The 25,400-nt window shown below is 37.2% G+C and overlaps 1 protein-coding gene across 4 annotated transcripts in view; it reads right to left on the bottom strand.

Annotated features, from left to right (window-relative positions):
* The window catches only part of LOC103179286 (syntaxin-binding protein 5), a 114,886-nt gene that overhangs the window by 16,772 nt on the left and 72,714 nt on the right, over nt 1-25,400 (bottom strand). Inside the window, exons 17-23 of one of the 4 annotated variants that reach the window (XM_042333587.1) lie at nt 23,856-23,981; nt 19,819-19,970; nt 15,402-15,485; nt 10,410-10,472; nt 7,390-7,449; nt 7,236-7,283; nt 464-514 (exon numbers count right to left, since the gene is read on the bottom strand). In XM_042333587.1, the coding sequence (XP_042189521.1) occupies nt 464-514; nt 7,236-7,283; nt 7,390-7,449; nt 10,410-10,472; nt 15,402-15,485; nt 19,819-19,970; nt 23,856-23,981 (584 nt within the window). The remainder of the gene's footprint in view (nt 1-463; nt 515-7,235; nt 7,284-7,389; nt 7,450-10,409; nt 10,473-15,401; nt 15,486-19,818; nt 19,971-23,855; nt 23,982-25,400) is intronic. The other 3 variants (XM_042333583.1, XM_042333585.1, XM_042333586.1) reach the window with 3 other exon arrangements.

The raw sequence follows: 25,400 nt of genomic DNA, 5'->3' as shown, positions 1-25,400 counted from the left end.
CTTCTTTAAACAGTTAACTCTGCCACTTAATAAATTCTTCAATATATTTTTCTAAATGAAAATTTACAAAGGTCAAAATCAAATCTACAAAGAAGAAACAACCAAGATAGACAACAAAGAAATGCATAGAAAAGAATAATTACACACTAAGCATTGATACTGTACTCTTCGTTGAGCTCATTTTGGTAAATAAACTAGTTTTACTTTAATTTTAATACAAAAATGTACAAAGACCAGTATAATTTAATCTGATTTTGTATACAACAAATTGTTAAGCACTGCACTTTTTAATTACTAGAGTGGGAAGTTCATAGACATCCAGCTTGCAGCAGTAATGGGAAGGGAAGAAAATTTAGTAAACTGTATCAAAGTATTTGAACCTCGACAATATTTATTATTTCTAGACATGCAAAAATATTAAAAGTATATTTCAATACTGGTTGCAGTAAAATGCATTACTAACCTAAATCTGGCTTCAGTTCAGTTGGCAAACTTAGTTTTCTTGACATCTTTGCTGGAAGAAAAAAAGATTAGGTTTAGAGCAACATACAATCTATTTCAAAAGTAGGGTCATTAAATAATGTAATTCTCCCTGTAAATAAGAGAACATTAATCAGCCAGAGTTCAGAGTTCTTCATTGTCTAACAGATGTTAATACTACCTTCATGTCTTGAGAGATGTGCTTCTCCTCTGGCAAGGAAGCCAAATTTATACTCCCTGCTTAGAATGTGCAGAACATCAAAATTGAAAGGTTGATTTTTAATGTCAAGAGCTTGTTGGGTAACCAGCTGCTTAACAATACTTGAAATGGCCTGTTCAACATATCCAATACTATCTACGAGTTGTATGTCCTACAAGTTAGGAGGAAATTCAATGTTTATGTTGTGCAGTTGTCATTTTCACTGTTCCAGCACAGTTCACTGCGGCTCACCTCCTCTTGAACATTTGGCAGTAAGTAAATTGCCAAAGTGGCGGTGACTCGCTGTCAAAGATGGAGCATATGGTCTACAGGTTTAATAAGTTAGTACTGTACCATTGCTTCCCTTTAAGAGGTTCCATTGGAATCTTGCTGCTCCTAGAAATACATGAAAATTAACCCCGCATACTGAGTTGTCACCTCCCTCACACATTTACAGGAGCAGCCAGCTGATCATAAATTAGCATTTTCATTTTATGCTTGAATACCACAGTGGAACAGCTAGCAAGGGTATTAAGTCTTTTCCCACTTATCTCCTCTGCAACATGTGACAGTATTTCCATACTAAAACGTCACATTTCGAAGACCATGTGGAGAGTGGAGGTTTTATGATTCATTAGAAACCTTTTGGGGGAAATAAAGGAGTAAAATCTTTTATTGTTTTGGCCTCCATGGTACTTTGTGAGATATTGCTGTGCACGTGTGACTGCCACATTTCGCCCACAAAATACAGTCAATCTACTTTATAGTATATCCTGTGAAGTGCTTTGAGACATCTGAACGATACAAGGTGCTACATAAAGTATAAGGATTATTATTTATTAAATCATTTATTAAGCTCAGACTTCCCTGTTAAGTGCTCTCTAGATTCAATATGGGAAAGGCCCCTTTCAACTCCAAGCAAACCCAAAACTCCCAACACACATGTGCGCATGAAAATGTTGGCATCTACCTCACCGTAAACCTTAAAAAGATTTTTTTTTAAAAAGTCAGTCGATTCAGAACCTGGAAGTCACTAGAAAAAGACAGTAGAGTGTTCTTGCTATTTAGCTGGCTTTGCACCAGCATATAGTACCTATATCCTGGGCCAATGGAAAAGTGCAGCTGCACTTTTTCTGCGGTATCTGCTAGAAACGCTCTCTTCTGTTACAAATCTGTACGCGCAGTATGCTAAGCCCCAGGCCTCCGCATGCTGTTTGTTTGATACTGCTACTGTGGGTGGAGCAGCTCCAGTCGCGCACATGTGTGTTGGGAGTTTTGGGTTTGCAGCGCGAGCAGGAAATTGGCCTCGCTCGCTAGTGAGTGAACCTTGATAGAAATAGCAGCTGTGGACACTACTGCTGTCTATTTGCTCGACACCCGGCCTAAACTGAGTTACTGCGATGAATACTTGGTAAGTGCTGTACAACAACACTTGGGCGTTCAGTGCTGGTGGGAGATAGTGTACTATTCAAATTAACATCTTAATATTTTAAACGTAACAACATTTTCAGGAAATATATCTCTATAGTTTTAATCCGGGTTGTTTCACAAAATGCATCTCTCAATAGCATCAATCAACCTTCAGTGTGAAGTATCAATTTTCCACAAAATTTGTCCAAAGCCTTTTGGTAAATATTTCTGCAATTTTCTATTGGCCCAGCTTATGTCCTAACTTAATAGTTGGGTAGCAAGCAATCAGGAGCAATTGGCCATCAATTTGCTGCACTCTAAAATGTTTGCAAAGCCCTAGCATTTCATGAACTTCCTCCACCAGAGATGTATTTTCTTTTGTACAGAAGCTTCAAAGACATTGCCTGGAGTCAGACGAGGATGTGCAAGCAGAATTCTTTGGAAAGGTTACACTCCCACATTAGAAGTATTCGGGGGCGGACTGCTTTACATAACTTAGTTGTTTGCAAAGTATTATTCACAGGCGAAAATGAATTGTTCTTAGCAGTTTTTATTTGTTGTGTATTCTATATGCAACCAAGCAGAGGTTGCATAATCAGGATCTGTTGATTCTGACAGGTTTCATGTTCTTAGAGGAAACTTCAAGTGGTGAAGATGAATAAATAACTGCATATTCTCAAAACTATGCTTATGGACGTTCCTTTTAGCACAGAGACATTTCATATACCAGCAATTATGGGGTATATGAGACAAAGTGTGGAAATTTGCCTCCAATCATAGCAATGACAAATAGGCTTTTTTTGAATACTTTTGAGACAACAATTTTGTTCTGATTCTGCTTTCTAGAGTGCCTCATATTCACCAGAACGACATTTGAATTAGAATTCACTGGGCCCTCAGAACATCCTTAAGATGCCCAATTCTGATACCCCTTTAACGTTACAATTCTTGGTGTTTCTCAAGTCATAAAAGCCAAAATAACCTGCTTTGATAGGGTATTTGGAGACCGACTGTGGCAAATGTATCACATCAAGACATTCATGTGTCACCAAACCGCAATTAGACTATTTATATGACCAAATAACAGTATAACATGCTTGAAAATAAGACAACTTTGCTGCTGGCTTATTTTGTGTGATTCTGTTTCATTGAACAAGGGAAGGTAGGCAGAATAAAGCGCTTCCTCTATTGTGCATCATTAAAATGTGCTTTACCATATCTCAGAGTTGACAAGTGAAGTCCCCCCCCCCCCGCCCACCCACCAAAAACATTAACACAACAATTTGCTGTTTACAAGTGTATGGCCATCTTAATGTCCTTGTCATACTTATATAATGACTAGCTGTACCGTTGCAGCTAAGTTTGCAACCAAAGGATGCAATATGGAATGTAGTTTGACATACGGACAGACATTTCATCTTTATCTAGACTTATCTGGGAGGACTCCTGTGGGAGGACTTTGTTCTTCAGTTTCATTTAATGGGCTGGTCTCTTTTGTCTAGCATTTTTACTTATCCTTGAGAGGTTTGATTTTCGCTTAGGCATCTTTATATAATGATAAATATAAATATAAAATCACTGGGACGTCCTCCCGACGTGAAACCTGCTTTAAAAATTCAATTTTGTTGTTGTTGCCGCGCCTCAGCTTCGTCCGTGTTTATTTTGTTCGCGCCGCCGCTTGGCTACGTGCATACTGTGTGACGCTGGACACCACAGCGCTACGGTCAGCCGGCACGGCCACCAGGTATAACTGCAGTGGGTGCGTATATGCGTAGGCGCTCCGTGATGCACGATGCCAAAGTGCCACTTTGTCTCGGCGGCCACCAGGTGTAACTGCAGCAAAACACATAAAAATGAAATAACTCAAACTATAGGAGATACCCCAAAACAAACATGCCAATATCACTCCCAGATAGAAGACCTTTCCGATGAGGTACAAACCATGTCTCTACGTCAATCGGTTATTGAGATGCTTCTTGAAGCGCAGACAAACATTGTTGTTTTATTAGTATAGATTATTAGTATAGAAGATAACAGTAGAATACTGCAGTGAATGCCATTGTTTAGCGCCTAAATCTATAGTACAACAACAACAAACATCCGGCTAACCAAAAAAAAGTGTGGCGATCTTACCAGTGAATCGTATCAACGGGCTAAACTGAACAAAATTCAGGTGAAATGTTCTCATAAACGAAACAAGAGATGTTACAGAATTACCAAACCAGTTTTAGTATGCTACAGTACAATATAATTTCTATTTATATAGCACCTTTTATGGCAGAAGTCTCAAAGTGCTTAACACTGCTGGCTGGGCACGTAACCTGGAGTTAGAGAGAAGAAAGGTGACCAAATGGCAAGTCTTAAGACAGGCCTTGAACAAGGGAAGGGAGGCAAAGAGTAACGCTGCCTCTCCTGTGCATCATTAAAATGTGCTTGCAATTTTTCTTATCAAATACAATTTTACCAAGTCACTTTTATTAAAAACCATGGAGGTCAGTATCCCCAACTGTAGTAATTAAATGTTAAATGTGGAACAGTCCTCTGCCCCTCATTGTTGATGTGAAAATAGTGCAGACATCAGTTGTGTTACTTTGCATGTCTACTGCTTTTTCTTTCACTGCTTTGCAGTTTGTATCTTGCTTTAATCCAGTACTTACCAAGATATGGATCTCTCCACCTGCTAGTTCAATTGCGTATCTAGTAACTTTGCACACGTGTTCAACTAAAATTTATTTGCTAACACTGCAGTCCGACTTCATTCCCTACATTGGAGGTCCAATGCAGATAAGCAGGGAGTAAGATGAGGTTAGAGATGTTCTACTATATGTGACATTCCTCGAGAAGTATAGAAGTGGGAGTCTTTCTCAATCGCTATTAGTAAAGCCACAGCTTAGAGTGAAACTAAGCCAGAGACTTGAAAGCTATAAGTCTCTTCCCTTTTCTGAGTTAGTTGCTCAGACATTGTAAAAGTTGTGTGGTTTTGGATCCCCGGGCAACAAAAGAGAACAAAAGCTGTCAAAGTTTCCACTTCTGGTTGCTGTCCACTGATCCCTGCTGGAACATGTGCGTGTGTAAATGTTGAGTGAAGACAGATATGCCTCGGTCAGTGGAGCCTGCCTAGCTAATGGGCAGCCAGTGCCCATACACTCGGATGAGACAGTACCTTCATTACAGGAGGAAATAAAATCGTACAAGTGAATGACTGAACGAACACAAGACAGCAGAACAATAACACCTTAACAGCTGCGAGACTACTCGATAAACCATAGAAATTGCCACCGTCATAGAGCCGGAAAGGCTTCCAACTCTCAACAAAAACTGATCAGGTGAAAAATCTAAAAAGCAACCGATACACCAAGTAATTACAGTTCCAGGAATGTTATCCTTAATAGGGTAAAATCTTCATGAATAACTTTTTGTTTACAGTGGAAATAAGGGTGAAACAAATCGTTGTGTCACTTGTGTGCGAGGTTATAAGGAAATTTACATGCAACACTCCTCTTTCTCCTTGCCCAAACTCTTCATGAAGACATTGTCCTTTTAAGCTTAACATCTCGCTTTATTTTACATGCAGGCATTTTAATTTCCCTTAATATATAATAATAATCCTTGCATTTTATATAGCGCTTTTCATGTCTTCTCAACATCTCAAAGTGCTTCACAGAATAGACTGTAAAGTGAATTGACTGTATATTTGTGGGCGAAACATGGCAGCCAATTGCGCACAGCAGCGTCCCACAAACAGTCGTGGATTGAAAATGACCAATTTGTTATTGTTTTGTTTTGGAGGGATTATTATTAGACTTCCTATAGGGTCAGGCATTCACATGTGGAAACAGACAAACGGAACACATTTCTAAGGTCACGAACAACATTACAGCGCTACACAATTAGTTTGACAACATGGTGTGTAAGTAAGGCTCTATCAGGAGTGGTCTGACCACAGAACAAATAGATCAATCCACAAGTGAAGGCACGTTCCAGTTATTTTACTCTTGTGAAGGTGAGTCACATTGCCAATTCACTTGTTAAAAAAAAATGCTGCAACTTACCACTATACTAATGTATCATTCACTTTATACCACTGCTGTGAGACTGTTGATTTAAAAAAAAATATTGTTGAGTCTCCAGTCACAAGTCATTCAGCTGTAGGGACCGAGGCAGGTCCCAATTTTGCTTACATCAAGTGTACCTGTCTATATGCACTTCAGAAAACAATACATTTCAGAAATGTGTCAGTGTGAGAATAAAATGATGGTTCTGTGCTTCACTGGTATTGTAACTGTCAGAATTATTTTAATTTTGTAAGTTTGCCACACCATCTCTGTATGAGGGAAATGCTTTATATTCATACTCGATGGGTGGCTACCAAACAGTGACCTGAATCCGAAGCTGAGTTTCTCGTTACAATTATGTAATGGTGAGACTGCAGTATTAAAAAAGTTTATTCACTGTTGTACTGTCATAATACCAGTGCTCACGCAGAGTACACTCCATATTTGCTCTGTGATGAGATAAACTGTTTTGAAAGCTTATATCTGATATAATCTCTACCTGAACAATTCTTGAGATGGAAAAAGTCTCTGGAAAAAGTTGAAAAGCCTCTTGCTTAAAATAATGTTGAATGTTAAAGCACACACCAACCTTACACTTATCCAATTAAAATAAAACATTTCACATATTTTATACCATAAAGTGGCTTAAAGACAAAAATAATCACATGCAAACGATTTGGTCTTCTTTATTCATTAGCACACACTTAAAGTATTCAGTTGGTTACGACAGTATTGCATACACACCAATACATGTACAGTGATTTATCTAAATGATTATTTATAGAAACACTCAATTCTTAACTAATTATTTTAGATACAATTCATCAGCAAGATCTAAGAGATAAAGCCATTACATTGCTGATTTGACGATTGAGCTTCAATTTCCTGGTTTTAGTACAAAATTATAGCTATTCCCGATTTTATATATGAAGTGTATAATCAATCATGCTCTGCACTCCCAGATTCGGAACAGCCCAAAGCACTGTGTGGATTAGAAAGCCACCAAGCAGTGTGCTTTGATTATTTGTTGCATTCTGGTTAGTGCTTCAGAAAGAAAGTTATTAGTAAAATAGGGAATGATTGTTTCATACCTAGATCAGTCACTATGATCTTGGAAAACTTTCTGGTTTTGGTTCTCACTGGAAAGTATAATATTTTAAAATATGTGAATAAAGAAACTAACTCTGAAGAGCATGGAAAATGTCAGGTCTGAAAAGATATTGCATCATAATAAACATACTATACCCTTGTTTATAAAATTAGGACATTTTTGTTCATCTTCAGAATTGCATGGAGAGGTGGAACCTATATAGGAACATATTAACAAGCAATACAGTAAATACAGATATATTCATCTTTCTCCAGTTTCCCCTTTTCCATGCTCATCATCTTAAATGTAGACGAATCCTACCACAACAATTTTAGCTCAGCAACTATTTAATAAAATGCTTTAAAACTAATGTTTTTTAAATATAGACTAAGCTGATGCTCCAATGCAGTACTGGACTTTTAATGTCCACTTGAACAGGCTGACAGGAGCTTGTTTTCTTAACAACTCATCGAAGGGTACAATTGAGTGCACCCCCAGCACTGCAATGGAGTGCCAACAGAGACTGAGCTCAAAGCCACAGCATGCAGCTCAAACCCACAATCTTTCAATTTAAGAGGCGAGAGTGCTACCAGGCTGACACACAAGGGACTTGTAATCGCACACATTAGCATTTATAATCTACATTTGCTCAATTTAAATAAGGCAGCAATGAATTCAGTACTCAAGTAAAAACCAATTGCAATCTTCTGATGCAAAATTAAACAAAACTAAGTTCTAAAAATTGTATTAATCTACAATTTTATCTTCATGAGAAAAACTGAAGAATTCAAAATTGGTTCTGACGCAGATTCACACAAGGAACCCTTAATCCCATCATTTCTAACTTTCTAAATGAAACGGTGTTAATTGATCAAATGTTCACAGATGATACTTCAAAAGGTAAGGCCTAACACAATTCTTAAACCAGACACCAATGCCAATTAAATCAAATCCCATATTCCCAACACACATACATGGTTGAATCAAAAGAAACAAGAGGCCTGTTGAAACTGTACTGGTTACCTGGTTGCAATCCCTTGGCAATAATCAATGGAAAAACACAGGAGGATCACATCTCCAATACATTACCTACCCTCATTGAGCTCCACAATAATATTTGGATATTTGGGTATTTTCACACTTGATAGGTCTCAATCCCTTTCACTTCTAAAAAATATACTGCAGCCCAAGTCACTTGTGAAAAAAGATGAATTGCACTTTACAGTGAAGGATTAATTGTCCAAAATTGATATATAGTTTGTCAAAGTATTCCAAGTGACACAAAACTGCATGCCAGGAATTGTATGAAATGAACCAGTGAAAGAATGTAGAGCACACAAAGGAAAGTTTCTTCTCAAAAGCAAGAAAACTGATGGCTACAAAACATAACACGAGGATTTTCCACTAGAAATTATGTCAAAGAAAAGCTGTGGAGATACAAATGGTGCTGAAGTTCAAGGAAGCTTTTAACAATACCCTATGAAAGAACCATGAACACAAAGGTTATGTCAGGTCCGATTTCTGTCTCAGTTATGGAATATTGTAACGCATGCAATACAATTTTTTTTATTGTCAACACTCAGTTTAGGTTACTCAAAGATGAAGCATTTCAAATAAGTGTACTATTATTTCTGAATGTACCTTTATATGCTCAAGCTATTAGTGTTTTATTGTGTTTTGCCTACCAACTACTAGCAACATAATCCTGGTAGGAAAATAAATTGTTGGTAGGTCTAATGCTGAATCAGTCTGCACTCATTCCCATGAGACAACTTCTTTGGCCATATCCTAAATTCTTTTTTCCATCTGGCCTTCTGGCTTTTGTGGAAGTGTGCTCAATTCTGCAGCATGAGCTGGTCTGTTTTATTTACTTTTCAACAAACTTTCCTGATGTACGACTGCAAGCACAAAGTGCTTCCTTCACACCTTGGCTTATGCTAATCTGCACATCAGAGAGAGAATGGATATCATCAGAAATCTTATTGATGGGAGATGGTCAGAATAAAGTTGAGTGTGCTGGGGTAAACAGTGATGTTTGGTTTTCTTGAGAACACCAATTGGCATGTTTCAGAATTATACCAGGGACTTCAATCTGCAGGCTCACTACAGGAATGTCAAAGGTGTTCATCAACAACAACAACAACATTACATTTGTATCGCGCTTTTCAAGTCGGGAAGACGTCCCGAGGTCCTGGAAAGTGAAATCATTCCAGCATTAATCATAATCACCCAAAATATGTTCTTAGTACCATACCTATAAAATCATTCTTTACGGACTTCCAGCTATACCCATTTTTAAAAAAAAATTTAAACAGTAAAAAACAATTTTCATCTAAATGTTATTTTAAAAAAAAAATTTGACGATTGTTTCCATGACCCTCCTAATAATGTGACCTGAACACTCCTTGCTGCAATGTCAGTTCCAGGAATATGCACGCAAATAATCAGGTTCTATAAATGCACATACAATGCAAACAAGCATTACATTACTCTTGATTTCCATTGTTTTAGACGCCTTTTAGACCAACAAGCATGCTACAGACTGCTGTAGAAGAGCTTAACCAAGCAAATTGGATAGCTTGTACCACGGGAAACATGCTCCTTTTGTTTAACGATTCTTTTCAGATAATTCTGAATTCTTCTACACAGAAATTATGCCCTTGAAAGTATGTGTAACGATGGAACAGTCATGGAGGAGGGTTACCAGAGAGGAATTTTTAGAACTGATTGGAACATTTATGGACTGGAGAAAATGTTTATTATTGCTCTACAGACAACAGTTCATTTACTAAACCTCGACAGTCTTGGGGATATGACTCCTTCATCAAACTTCCTTCATCAGGCTTCTGTAGGAAGTTAGATTTACGAAAAGCTGCTGAGTTGAGGCATGATGAGTGTGCCTGTTTTAACACAAGTTAGTTCTTTGAAATATCTGATCGCCAAGCTTCTCAAATCATATTTCTGGATATGGTGGCCTTACTGTCAGACACTTTAGAAAGGATGATTGTATCTCATGAGCAGGTGGAGAATTGCTGATTCAAAAGATAATTTAGTAGTTATATTGGCCATGCATTATGTATAACATTTGTAATTCTGCAAGTATAATTCATTTTATCTTAAAACTCAGCGGAACACAAAACAATAGAGTGTATATCACACGTACAGGTACACTTACCCGATGTGGGTGATTTACAGCGATCATCTGAAGTTACCGAACCCTCATTAATATCACAGAGACCTGTTGAACAATGTGAAAACGTTACAACAAAGGCAAACCTACTTTTAAAGCTCAATTTTTCAGAGGCAATAAGACAACCAATCTTAAAATTACTATACAATGAAAATACTTGAACACAGAATACAATTTTGACACACTGGTATAAAAATAAACTTAAGTTTACATCATAATACATATACTTGTGTAACAAATATGTATATTGTCATCATGAAACTGGGATAAAGCATTAACTTAATTCATGGAAATGTTGAGTTCATTTCACATCAGAAAAATTTAGTTTTCTAATCACTTTAACCTGCTGCTTGAGTGTACAATTCAAGAGATGTTTTATATCATGTAAAATGAGTAACTGTTCTCTCTCCTTCACCCTGGTCAAAAATAACTTTAAAACTGTTATGATGGCAACAATGTCTGTCACATAGGATTATTAGGGTTTATATGACTTACATTGAAATGGGATACCGAATTGATAAAACTGAATTATATACAAGTGCAAGAAAAGGTTGAACAGTTCAACAACTATAATATAGCCCTCTAATTGTTTTAAATGTAAATTACTTCTCGAAATCCATTATGTTCAACACTAAATATGAGCAGTAAAATTGACTACCACATGAATACCAATTGACATTGCTCATTTGCATCCACCACCACCATTCGGTCCCGTCATCTACCAAATTACCTATTCTAAAGGATGCTCTGAATTTTCCTCTAAACACCTCATGTACATGTCTTCCGTTTGCTACATTTAAGCCTTGACAATTTCCAAAACCATCTACATTGTTTTAATTCAAGTTACTTAATCTCACATAACTTGAAATAGAATTTTATTGAAGGCAGGAACTGGAGGACTGGAGCACACAACATACATCACATATTATAAATACGCAATAAACCATTGTATAATTATTGTACTCTGCTGAAATACTACACTAATGAATAGTGTCTATTCTAAAAGCTGGGGGCAAGGAGTTTTTCCACTCTGCTCCTGGTAATCCTGCAAGGAAAAGCCCTGTTAGGTGGGTGGTTTTAACTGGATAATCAGTGGGAACCTAGCCAGACAGTGCTCTTGATGGCAAGTTAAGTAGTTTTAGCTGGTTTGACTCCAGCAGTACTCCAACACACACTCTGTGATCCCCAAGCCTCAGCTCTCGCCAACCTGTACTTAATATTCTCTGGAATCAGGTAAGCAAGATGCATCCCTCCATGAGAGAGAATGTGCATTCAATTCCAGACATGCACTGATATTTACATTACGTTTATAATATTTATTTTGTGACACTTAGGTGATCAAAGCAAAAGTACTAAAGTGTGCTTATCTTACTCTCTTCTGGTGTGTTGGGTATATAAATGACTCAGTTTACAACATACCACTACAGAAGTTTGTCCACAGAAGTTTTTGTTGACATATCTTTGAGATTAGCCTTGTGATTACTTACTTTCAACAGTACAGCAGTTTCTAACATTTTCAAATCTGAGACGGACTAGTTAGTATTAATTCAACTGGCAAATAAAGCTTCAATAATTGGCAAGTGTTTCACCCACAAGAATACACAGTCAAGTCCACTTTAATATAAAATAATCCTTGGAATTGATATAGTGATTTATCACGTCTTCGAGACATCTCAAAGCGCTTCACAGAATATTCTGTAAAGTGAATAGACTATGTATTTTGTGGGCGAAACTCAGCAGCCAATTGCCAATCGACAACACCCAATGGATCACGATATTCAAGTGAGCAACTATGTAGCATATGTTCAGTCATCATTTGTAAATTTGGATACTGTTTGGTCCAACCCACACGTTAGTTAAAGGTGACCCGAATTAAATTAATTCATTAGAATTATAGCAGGGGTGAGAAACATTATTTATGAGAGGCTAGAAAAACTGCACTGTTTTTGATAACACAAAGAAGGCTGAGAGGAGCTGTTTGAAAATATGAGGAGTTTTGATGATGATTAGGGAGGCATCAATTCACTGGGCGGTGAGTCAGTAACTAGAGCATAAATTATTTTTGAAAAAAGTTAGCGTTTTAAAAAATCAGAGAGTTATTAGGACATTAAATGCCCAATAAAAATGCTTCCCACGATGTATGAAAGCAGGAGAGATGGCTGAAGAATTCTAGATAGAAATTAGTATTAATACAAATAACAAATAGTAAATTGGCAACTGTTATTGTCATCCAAGTCCAACTGATAATGGATCTGTTGAGGTAAGTAAGATGTGTAGAAAATTGTAATTCAATAATTTTGGGATTTCAATTTCTCAGAAATAGATGTTCAATTCTAAATACAGCCATTGCATTTTAGAGTAAATCCTGTGAAGCATTGTGAGATCTCAATGACGTGATAAGGTGCTATATCAAATGTAAGGATTACTATTGTGAAGTAAAGTGGTCAGGGCAGGGCAACCAGAAGTTAAGAGTAAATATTAAAGAGTTAATTTATCACTGCTTCTTAAGAAATAGCTGATTCAGAGTATGAGAGTAGATGCTGCAACAGAATGCTGCACTGCCTGGCAACATTTCCTACTGCTTGTCGAGCTAGAACAACCTACCCATTTGGCTTGTAGGATTAATGAGAGCGGGAAGAGTCCCTGCCCCCAGTGACTATTCTGACCTTCCAAGTCCCGCTGATGAACCAGACTGACTGTGCTGTCCTCAGCAGTGCCCTGGAATACTGCAGATCCTTCTGTCTCAGGAACTGGACAACCGAGCCCGCCAGACAGCGCTGGCTCAATTCCAACATTCCAATGCCAAAAAAAACACCTCGGAGCCAGTTCATCTCAAAGGAGACCCCGCTTACCTCCCAACCAAAGGAGGATAGTCACTAGTTGGTCATTTCACATCCGACAAGCACAGGTTTGAGCCCTTACTAGGTGGACATCAGGTACCAGGAACTCCCTGCGAGCTTCCTGCTGCGCAACACGGTTCAGCATGAAAACAAGGTAATTAACTTAAAATGACTTAACGAAATGACTGCCTCCCACTTTTATGATCTATTTCACTAATACATTTTATCTTATTGTATTTGTATCTGAATTGCCAAGGTGCCCTTGAAAGCTGATAGCCAGTGACTTGCCCGTCTTAGTAAAGATATATTATCATGCTGATTTTCACAGAAACATTCCAAGAGTGATAACATTGAGCAACCAAGGTATAGCCTAAGGTACTCCTTTGCATCGATGTTCAAGGCAGTTTCAAAGCAAATTTGACCACCATTAGCACCGTTAGATTCATCCACAAAACACAGTCACTCCACTTTACAATATATACAATGTGAAGAGCTTTGAGAGGTCTTCCTGACATGAAAGCCGAAAAACCAAATACAATTATTGAACTGGGACTGATGCTTCCTATACCTTCCAAACAATATCTTCAAGAGTTCTTCCTTGATCCATGTAAAACTGTACTTTTCCTCCAAGTGGCATATGTTCAATAAGTCGCCAATAACAGATTTTAAGAGTAGGAATATACAATTTAGATCAGATTCAGCATTTGACGCTGCACTCTAGTGATTTCCAGCTTCTTTAGGTGTGCAAGCAGGAGGCACTAGGGTGAAGGCCTTTCGGAAATCAGTAAAAGCAATGAAAGCACAGAAATCAGTGAAATTCCTCAGCACGTTTTGGTTTCACTTGGCCACCCTTTTTGTGCCATGATGCCACAATGCACTATAAACAACCTTAAATATGCTTACATCAAAACTGTTCAGATTTAAGTACTTTACCTAGCAAGTTGTAAATATGCGGAACAATAATGTTCAGGGAAAAAATTAGGGTGAATAATAATGCCAAATTTAAAAGAGATGAAATAGATTTTCGTCATTAGGGTGTTTGATATGATATTTTGGGAAATTTAGAATTGGACTGTGGATCACTATCGTCTTTGGCTGTGTTCAGTAAGGTTATGTTCCCATGTAAAGTTCACCCAATCGTTTCTGCTTGCAATGACAATTCTTTAGCGATTCCCACAATTGCTTCACAGTGAGGCTCGAAAATAGCATTATGCACATATTTATGCCAACCAGGCTGGAACTCTTTAAAACATTTTTGTCTTGTATGGCAGCTGTCTTGACTACTTCAGAGCTCATTCAATCAATTCTCACGATGAACAAAAAGATTTACAACCCTATTTTAGTACAAAGAGACTAGCAGTTCATTTTGAGGGAATAAACAGACTTCTGAAACAAAAGAAAAACTAAAGAAATAGTATTTCAGGAGCCCCTGCAGGGCTGATTCTACAAAAGACTTTTTGCTGCTTATGAAAAATTCAGTGAGGCCAGCCACAATACCATAATACAGCAGTAAAAAAAAGAATCACAAGAGTTTTGAAAAAGTTTCACAAGGAAATAGCAGTCATTTTGCAAATTAAATGTGATTGGTGTCTTTTTATGGAGCATTTTGGATCAGTTGCCCTTTTAGGTTCATTTTGTCTACTCCATGGGGAAGAATTAGACAGAACATTTGTTCTGGCTTTGTTCCCTTTACTGTCTATAGAACAGAGGAGTCACCATGAGCAATCATGTCATATTCATATAAGTATTTAGGGAGGAAACTAGTTAAAATTTATTTTTATTCAGCAAAAATTCACATACCAGATGATTGGGACGTGGATATTTCTAAAAGGGAATTAAATAGCTGATTAAAAATAAAGAATATTTAAAAATATGGGGAGTGATCAGGAGAGTGTGATTAAGATTGGATCAAAGGGAAATAAACATGAGAGCAGATTTGGAGGGCCAAACAGTTTATACCTATGCTATAACATTCAATCATTCTTACACATATGTGAATAGGGCAGGTAGATTTGAGCCTGCAGGTTTATACAGAACAGACTGGAAAACATTTGACGGTTATAACCCGTTTATACAGTAGTAGTAACTGCGGAAGCAAGCAACAAGTCCGAAATGAGTATAGTATGAGATAACTTACTTAGGTATGAAGAGCGTAGCCTTTTCATAGATTCAGAATACAAACTAGACAGGCCGCACATGCAAGAAGTCACGGTCAACATGCCTTATGAAGCAATGGAAAAGGAAAGACGAAGACACCAAAGTAGTATGGTTTGGCAGAAATATCCTGCTAGACAAAAACTTAGAACACATCATCAGATAATGCAATCTTCAGACAGACAAGAAATTAAAACATTAAAAAATTACATTCCTATGGAAGATTTACCCAAACTGGCTTTTATGATCCCCAACAATATATTTGTGTATTTATGACAAGACAGAAAAAGCACATGCAGTTGCAAGAAAACTTAACGAATGAAGAAAGCAGAAACAAATTTTCATTTATAATGGTTGATCCTCTGAGGGCATTTTATCTGTAGTGTTCAATCCTTGTGGTTCAACTAATCTTTCATTTCACCTTCGAAGGAAATTGACATTTATTAAATCAGCAATATACACAGAGCTTCACTTCCAAACTTGATTCTACTGAAATAGAATTTTCCTTACACATTTGGAACTGATAGTATTTTTCATCAAATACACAGTTGGCAATAAGGTACAAATGCCATGGTTATAACTTGCATTAACATTCGATGACTTCAATGTTAATGCAAGCAATGGAGTCATGTTCAAGGAAACCTCTTGATAATCCTGGTTAAGTGTTTACAGCATGGGTTGACTATGGACCTACAAAAATCAGAAATACACCCGAAGTAATAAAAACCCGAAATACTGTTTGTTGGGTTATAAAGATGGTTTATAATAAGTACATTTTTAAATAAATAAGAATGCTGTATTGTAGCCTAACACTCTGCTCTTATGAAAGCATAAACTTAAATAGCGAGCTTATTAAATATTAGGTTTTGATCCGAATCTGGGATAATGGGCTTAATTCTGATATATTCCAAAGCAATAAACTCATGTGCTGCTGTAACAGAATTCCCATCCACAAGATTATTGCTGTCTTCCAATTTAAAGCTTGCTATCAAGTTACTTGATAAATTGTAAATCAGTGCTTTGATCATGGCACTATCATTTATGTAGAAATGTTAACTTTGATGTAGATTTGTGAAAATATAAATGACTTGTGACCTAATAGAGCTACATTTAAGATAGGTTGGCTCTACTCAAAAGCCAGTGAGATAATTTGATTCAATTGTGGGACATCAATTCAATCTGTTACAACAAAAGGCAAAATATAGACGAGAAGCGAAGCTTGAGAACCATTGAGGCTTGGGTAAAATTGTTTTAACAACTTATGTCAGCAGTGGGGTCAGTGAAGGGTAAAAATCTAAAGTGTGATAAGCAGCACCAAGTTCATGAATCTAAGAAAGACTAAAAATTAAGCACCTATTCTAGTACATACTCCAGCACTTTTGCCACGATCCAGCTTGGATAGTGATTATTGATCCACAAATAGAATAATTTGATGATAAAAGTTTCAAGATGGCATTCCTTTTTACTTAAGCATCACTGATTTGATGTTTTGACACTGGTATGCAGTTTGCTTCTTAATGAAGAACTGCTGTCTGAATCTATGTTGTTGACAGCCTTTTGTACAATATTGGAGTTATCTTTGGATTCACAACAGATTGGTCTTCATGAATCAATAATTCTTTTAAAAAGTGGGAAAAAATGTCTCCAGTACGTGACAGCTATGTTGGTGAGGCCTCCTCAATTTTTTAAGATATAAAATAGTCACATCACCTCCTGAAATGCCTAACTCAAAATTAATACTTGAAAATTGTAGAGATACAGTTTCCTGGCATTGTTTGTGTATGTATCTGGAGCTCCTACTCATTGTAATTTACTCATGTGAAGGTGTTCTGCAGCTGTATGCCCCCAGCCAATTCATGGTAAGATCTGGATTGGTGGTGTAGCTAGTGATTGCTTCTTTCGTGTCATTTAGCTGGATCTAAAATCCAATGATAGTTAGATGGGCACGTTTTCCCACTAGATTGTGCTCCTCATTTTTTCCTGAGAATGCTTACACATTGCCACTTAACCAAAACAAAACATGGATGTTGAGCTAACAATATGTGCAATGCTTGAGAACTAAGATAGAAACAGACAGATGTTAAACCCTTCTCAAAGTCCTTACAACTTTGTATCTTACCCACTCTATTTCATATTGTTCTCATATTAACCAGCAACTCGATATTTTTCTCCCTTCCTGAAAAGCAACTTTAGCCAACACTACAAAAATGGGGTTTAGCAAGACAAAGAAATGCTTGATGAAACCAAGGATAGAGGGGGAAAATCTCTCTCAAACTTAAACCCATTTAAGATAAAACTCCTCAGAGACGCTGAACATATGTTTTAAGTTAAATCTACGCCTGTCTTTCTGCAAAGGTTACTTCTTGTGTTTCAGCAGCAAATGCTAGTTGTAGATGGAGCAACAATTGATCTGCAAAACTCAGGGCTCTGTGAATTCTACTGAAAATATGTGAAAGGAAAATATGTCCATTTTATCAACTAAAAGCTGCAAAAATAATTTGCAAGGCTCCATGTTGAAAAACAGATCTAGATCATCACACAATAACCATAACAGTAATCCTTCAAATTGAAATAATCAGGTGGCTTTCTAAAATATTTTTGGTGCCTAAAAGCTTTTTATGTTTCAAAACAGTTCAACAGGTAAATTAATTGAGTAATTAAGCATCATGTCCAAATGAGGCAAAATCTCTACCATGTATCAAATGCTCAGCTATACATTGAGCTGAATATAGTTGATTTAGAATTTAAATTCTGCCATTGTAGGAAGAATTGGTTTCCTCCTGTTAGTGCATGGCACATGTTAATCAACATGAAACACTATGAAAAAGGGAGCAACTACCTAAAATAACCTTGATATCTGCCACAAATATAATTCCAGTGATTATTCAGAGAAACAAAGAGCATGTTATGTTGTAATTTGATTCCTGGAAGAGGATTAAGTGAAGCATGACTACCAAACATTTAATTGTTTTATATCATGCCAACATATAACAGCGTTATTGCATGGACACGTTGGTGTGTTTTAAGTCTGAAACTAATATTCGGAGAGTATATTATTTGATTAATTCACCTTAACCAGAATTCAATTTTAAAAGAATTGAAGTACACCAGGCTCATTGTTTGTAGATTTGACAACACACAGATATTACACAACCCTGGAAAATGCCCTCAGATTAAGTAGAAATCGAACAGTAATTCTGTAATTTACGAATACAGTGATCTCCACAAACAGATGGAAAATGCAATAAATGTTTGCACGTTCTTATCTGTGAACCAGTACTAGAAAGAAAAACGTTTAATTGACACCAATTTAGACCCAAGCAAGTCTCATCATCAATTAGAATTGTTTACCTTAGCACTCAGTACTGAACAAAAATATTTCAAATCATCAAACAGAAATATAGCCAAATAAATTGTTCTGTTTAGCTATGATTGTTAAGTGAGTACAGATGGAGCGATAGTAATTACCACACCTTCAGTGTCTTTCTTTAAAATAAACACATTTGAATTATGTAGGGATTAACAACCTGGTTTTGAACAACTAATAAAGAAGCAACCATATAAAAGGATAACAGCAGAAGGTTAACCACACAGACCATCTTTACGTATGTAAAATTTATACATTTATGCTTTTCCCATAAGCAAGTTTGAAATTCAGTGGCTTGTTATTAATGCATTTGATGTTGCAGCACCTGAAATTCAATTCAATGATTTTCCTTGCGATACTTTAACACAACTGAATTTTATTTATCATTTAGTCAGGTATTAAAATAAGAAGACTGTGGTAACTATCTGCCTAATTAAATCCTAAAACCATGCTTTGGTATCTACAAGGTTACTTATTTTCTCCAAAATTCCCCTTTTCCTTTTATTCTCCAATTCTTAATTTCATGGACATTTATCTATTCCAAGATTAGCTCTATTAAACTTCATGTAATGAATAAAGTTGCTTCATATGCTTAGAACAAATTCTGTGCAACGAAAAACAAACTAGCGGTCAAAATAAACCTGCACATAAACAATAAATTCACCTCACTTAAAAAACAGGAGATCCCTTAATTAATTACCCAGGCAGAGGGTCTTTAAAGAGCAGCGGTAAATGCACAATGTACTTATCCCACTTCAATCATGTACAATTGTTCCAATTATCAATATAATCAGCTACTGCTCCAGTGGACCTTTCATTTGCCATTACAACCTGTTTAACTCAATGCCATTTCATAAGTTGACTACCTGCACATTAACCACAAACCTACCTTTCTGCAGTGGATAACTGGTTGTTCGTGCATTTATTTTAAGATTGTTTTTTGTGTGGACATGGCACATATCATCTACTAAAGTCCTACAAAGATCAGTTATGGGCTGCATTATTCTTTAAACTAAAGGCTATTGGTGCTTACCTCCAGAGGCTTGCCGTGTTTTGCGAGGAGACTTGGGTTGTCTCTGATAAGGATCATTGGAGCCGTATAATTCTATTGTAGTGAAGTTGAGCAGTACAGTCTTCTGAATATAATCGACCATTGCAATGCCATTTGAGTTCCCAAATACCAAACTGAAAGGAAAAAGATTGAACTGCTTTAGGAAAATAAAATCCTCTTCGCTAGCTCACCACTAACTAAACATCAAAACAAGTAATGTAACCTGGAAAATTGATTGTTAAAATCTAATATATAGAAAAATCCCTGCATTTGATGTAACACCTGAAGTTGAAATTTCCAAAGTGCTTTACAGTTTATTTCTGTCAAGTGTGTGACTGTATGTATAGTTCTGAATGAATTCATGCTTACATACCAGGTAAAATAGAGAAATTAGTCTCTTTTGGCATCATTGTCAGCCCCTTGTCACCACATAGACAGAAGGAATTCAATGCTGTGTGGAAAATGATGAACTGCTAGGACTATGGAATTAGTACCAAGAAAAGTAATTGGTCAGGGATATACTGTATAATGTGAGAAGAGGATTAAAGGTGTATTCTGGGTTTGCTGATTTTTCAAGAGAAAGAATTTGCAAACCTTTCTACTGGAGATTGAGTGGGTTATGTTGAGTTCAAGATGAGCTGTAGTTCATGTGGAAGAGCAAATATGTTAGGCTGAATGATCTTTCTTTGTGCATTTTTTTTCAATAAGCAACATATTGGTTCTATCGAAATTTTTTGAAAAGTAAATCGTATATTCAGAAGAATTTGAACACGTTGACTTAGTGACATCGTAAACATAAGCCTCTCTTACTAATAAGGATATCCTACTCCTAACAGATTAGCTTTGCATCATATACAACTGCTTAACCCCTCTTTACAGTATTTTACGATCTATTATTAAGGTACAGCTGTCTTCTTGTACAATATGTCGTTAGCAATTTTCATTTAATTAGAAATTGCTCCTCGGGCCTTAAGTTTTTTTGCCTGGTCATACGTGCCTCTTCAATCCTCTAAAGCGACTTCTTCAGTCCAACCATTTCAGTTCTGATGAAGGATTTCACCCGAAATACTATCCTATATTTCTCTCCCAGATACTGGTTCAGCATTGTGCATTAATAACTATTTTTTTCCTGCACCACAAAGTTGAAGTGTACACCACTAGTGGGTGCTTCAATGTGCCTCGATATATCTTTAGACTAATAAGCCAATTAAAAAATCTTTCTATTCACAAATGTTTTCGTGTTCCCATTATTAGTGCGACCTTTCTCTCTCTTTACTTGGGGCGGATCTTACAGAAGTCCAGGTGGAATGTTATTGGTGGCTGGAATATGGTTTAATTTACGTTGTGATAATAATAATAATAATCCTTGCATTTGATATAACGCTTTTCACATCTTCTAGACGTCCCAAAGCGCTTCACAGAATATACTGTAAAGTGAATTGACTGTATATTTGTGGGCGAACGCGGCAGCCAATTGCGCACAGCAATGTCCCACAAACAGTCGTGGATTGAAAATGACCAATTTATTATTGTTTTGTTTTGGAGGGATTATTATTAGGCTCTGTGTGGAGTAAGGAAACTTGCTCAAGGTTTCGCCCTGCCTGGAATTGAACTCAGGTCTCTCACTTGCAAAGCGAGTGCTCTAACCACTGAGCTACAGGACTCCACAATCTCCCAGTTGGAACCATGGATTGTTCAGCTCAACAGCATACTTAATTTTCATCCTGTCAACCAACTAATATAGTCCTTGCATTTGATGTAGTGCCAAAGAGCTTCACAAGTTCTTACTGTAAAGGGCAGTGACCATATTTTCCAGGCAAATGGGGCAGCCAATATGTGGACAGCTATATCATACATACAGCCAGAAATAAACTATTTTAAATCATAAAGTTTCTAACCTTATTGATTTACTCTATGTTTTCTTTTTGGGATATTCCTTTTTAATCAACCTGATCTGTTTTTGTAATTTATTGGCTCTTTACTGTCATTCTATCTCCACTCCAAAACGATATTATCTTCTCTTTTCCCTCTTCGGTTTGTTAGAATCAGAGGCAAAACATTTAGCCCGGATTGCCTCTTTGTTTTCTTTCTGATCTCTATTGCTAAAACTCTTACCGTTGGTGCATACAATGAGTTTAGTTTTGCTATATTTTTGTTGCACATTATTTTCGTCGAATGTGCAGTAACAGCAGGGACTTGGGCAATATGAATCAAACTGCACTGCACTCCTCGTGCCACCTGGAGGAGCCAGTTTCTGAAGTAGTTCAATTTGCCAACTCCAGCACAGAATGGTACATGGTACAGAATGCACTCGGATCGCTCCAACCATTCTGTTCAAAGCTAAGCGCTCTGCACTGATCATTATTAGAACTGGATTACATGGCCGACTCATTTTAATAAAAGTCCAGGTGTGTACTAAACAATCACATGACTGTTATATATTGAGGGAGGATTGGAATAATACTAATCCTTGCATCAAAGCAGGTCACAGAATATACTGTAAAACGAATTGACTGTATATTTTGTGGGAGAAATGTGGCAGCCAATTGCGCACAGCAGTGTCCCACAATCAGTTGTGGGTTGAGTGACCAAATTATTATTATTATTTTTTATTACACCCCCGGAAAAGCGATCCACCAATCGACTAACAACCGGGTTCCTACTTACTGCTCGGTGTACAGAGGCGTTTGGAGTAAGGAAATGTGCCGAATGTTTCGCCCTGCCTGGGAATTGAACCCAGGTCCTCCCACTTGTGAGTGAGAGCTCTAATCGCTAAGTGACAGAACTCCACAAGATTCAGAATTTTAGGTATCTAAGACTGACAGACCTGCCATTTGATAACTGGACAAAGGAGTACGACCATCGCCCAACTTTTTGGTCAAAATCTTACTTGAAATTGTACATATACAGTACATTTTTTAAAAAATAGAATTGTGGTGAGGCAATCTTTGGTCTTGGTGTGTCTGAGCTGCAAATTCTACCACAAATCTACTCAGCAGTCTTAATTCCTTTTCACAGCACAGACAACCTCACAATTTCCTTCCAGAGATTAAATGAATTGGGCAGAGTCTAAGAGATAAAATTGCACATCGCTGTGGAAGGAGCAGCTGAGCCAAATGGCCTTCTCTTGTTTCATGCTTTCTTTTTTTGCGCTTTGCAACAGAATGAGAAAAAGTCACAGACCATTGTGTAACCTCACATCTTCCCTCCTCTCCCTATTTGCACTACGTGAAAGATGATGCATCAGTTACATCAGAACAAACCTTAGTAACAGGACCCAGGAAAGACCTTTGCAGTCCATCTGGCCCATTCTAAAGTAAAATGTATACACAATTGTTCAAAGGGCTGCTCGTTAATAATTAAGTTAAACAGGATAAAGTTTAAATCCTCTTAATCCTGCTCAGGAGAATGGGATAAAAGTCTCATCTATCAGCTGTAAGGATCATCTGTGAAATAAGGTCGGGCAGCCTGATTCCAGCTCCTTGTTAAAGTGGACTGAAAACCCCAAACTGCCCTCGACTGGCAATGTCACTCAGAGGACAGGGTAACTGATATGGAAAGTAATACCACTCCGGTGCTTTCGGGTTGATAAATGTTCAGTGCAAGGCAACTTCCCTCAGTAACTCAGTTTACAATAGATGATCTGAAGTAATTGATGGAGGTATTGGTGCCAAAATGGGAAATGTCTTCGATCTTCACTACATGAGCACAAAATTCTGCTTCTCTTTGTCTCCACAATATCACCCGCTTCAGTCACCACCTCACCCTCACCGTAGGCAAAATGATCATCCGTGCCTTTGCCACCTCTAGATCGGAATTCTTCAACATCTTCGGAACTGATCAATCCCCAAAAAGCTCCAGATCATCTACTCCAGATCTCACCTTCTCTCCTGCATGACCTTCTGCTGACTGGCTCCACTGGCTCTTACCCCCAGAAGCTTACCGGCCCCCCTACCCCCTGCTCTCTGTCAATTTATTCTGCAGAAACCAAAGTTTTATAAAATGTGACTTATACTTACAGTCCATATGCTGAATTTACTGCTAGACTGGTGATCTGTTGTGGTGGTTCTCCATTAACCCAAACCAACTGAATCACTACTTCAGCCTGGTAACCTGGCCCTTGTTTTAATGGAGTACTTTTAATTCTTGTAAAGGGAACAAAGAACACAATGTAAAAGAGTAGAACTGGTAAATAACAAAATATTAGAGATTGTGTAGATGAAGAAAGCTTTGAAGGTAAATGTTTCATATCAAGTTTAAATGCTACCTTTAAATTATACCTTGTTCAGTTTAAAATCTTTTACATGTCATACTCTCCCTCCTGGTTCCTATCTTCTATTTTGGGGGCAGCAGCAATAGTCAAAATAAAGTCAGTTATCATTGACTGAAACTTGGCTTTAAAGATCTTTTCTCAGCTGATCAAAAGCCAAACCATGGAAAACTGGCATGGTCACATCATAATTCTGACCAGGACATGCCAAGGGCTACCAGAATAGCATATTTATTGAAAACACTAACAGACTGAACACGCCCAATAAATGTACCTGGAACACACACAGATTAAAAGGAAAACTGAAGGAAATGGTATAGCATTGGAAAAAACACTATATAAACAATTACTTTGCTTTCAAATAGAAATCAGAAATTAATGTTTTTTCTTTATTGATAGTACTCACTATCAAGTCAGTTCTAATAACTGGTCACAACTCAAAACACTGACCTACAGTTTGCTTTTTCTGGTGGACTTGCTACACATTTTCAGCAATTTCTATTTTTATCCCCATTTTTTGTTTTAATCAAATTAATAGGATTGATCATCTCCCACAAAAAGTTACAACAGTTTCAATATACATCTGGCAAGCTTTCCCACTGTTTGTCTCGCTAAGATCACACTGTCCGTTAGGGTTTTGGTTTGCAGGGTTAACAGTTGAGTGGGAAGAGAACCTGCCCCCAGTTACTGGTCTGCCCTTCCAAATCCTTTCGATGACCCTGGCTGGCTGTGCTGTCATCAGCACTGCCCTGGAGAATTACAGGCCAATGACTTTGATTTACCAACTGCAGTGCTAGAAAAATTGACAGATGTGTGCTCCAAACAGATTTAGCATTGGACTAAGAAAGTTAAGCAGATTAATAAACACACTACACTTAGTAAAAGTTAATACACGAATATTACTTCTGTTCGTGAAATATCAGTCACTTCAAAATGATATAAGATGTTATATTTCTCTTCTAACATATTCTTAACTCTTAAAATCAGACTTTCTATTGAGGGATTTGTGAGCCAATAGAATAATAATAATGATCTTTGTTTATAAAGTGAATATTGACGCTAAATGGATTGAACAAAGCTCTTTTTTAAAAAAATGTAGCGTTTATTTTGATTGCTGAGGTCAGTAAAGGTGGTGTGACACACACACACAAAGATAATGAAGATGATAGTGAAGTGAGAGCTGAAGACCTGTAACATTATGCAACGGGATTATTATCAGAGTAGCCATCGCTATTACAGACAACACGTTATCTTTGTGTTTATCATTATCTTGCTCACCATTTTATTGCCACAA

Source organism: Callorhinchus milii, unplaced genomic scaffold (assembly GCF_018977255.1).
Source record: "Callorhinchus milii isolate IMCB2004 unplaced genomic scaffold, IMCB_Cmil_1.0 Scaffold3, whole genome shotgun sequence".
Taxonomy (NCBI): domain Eukaryota; kingdom Metazoa; phylum Chordata; class Chondrichthyes; order Chimaeriformes; family Callorhinchidae; genus Callorhinchus; species Callorhinchus milii.
The sequence above is the reverse complement of the archived record's forward strand: the minus strand, read 5'-3'. Positions and strand labels throughout refer to the sequence as shown.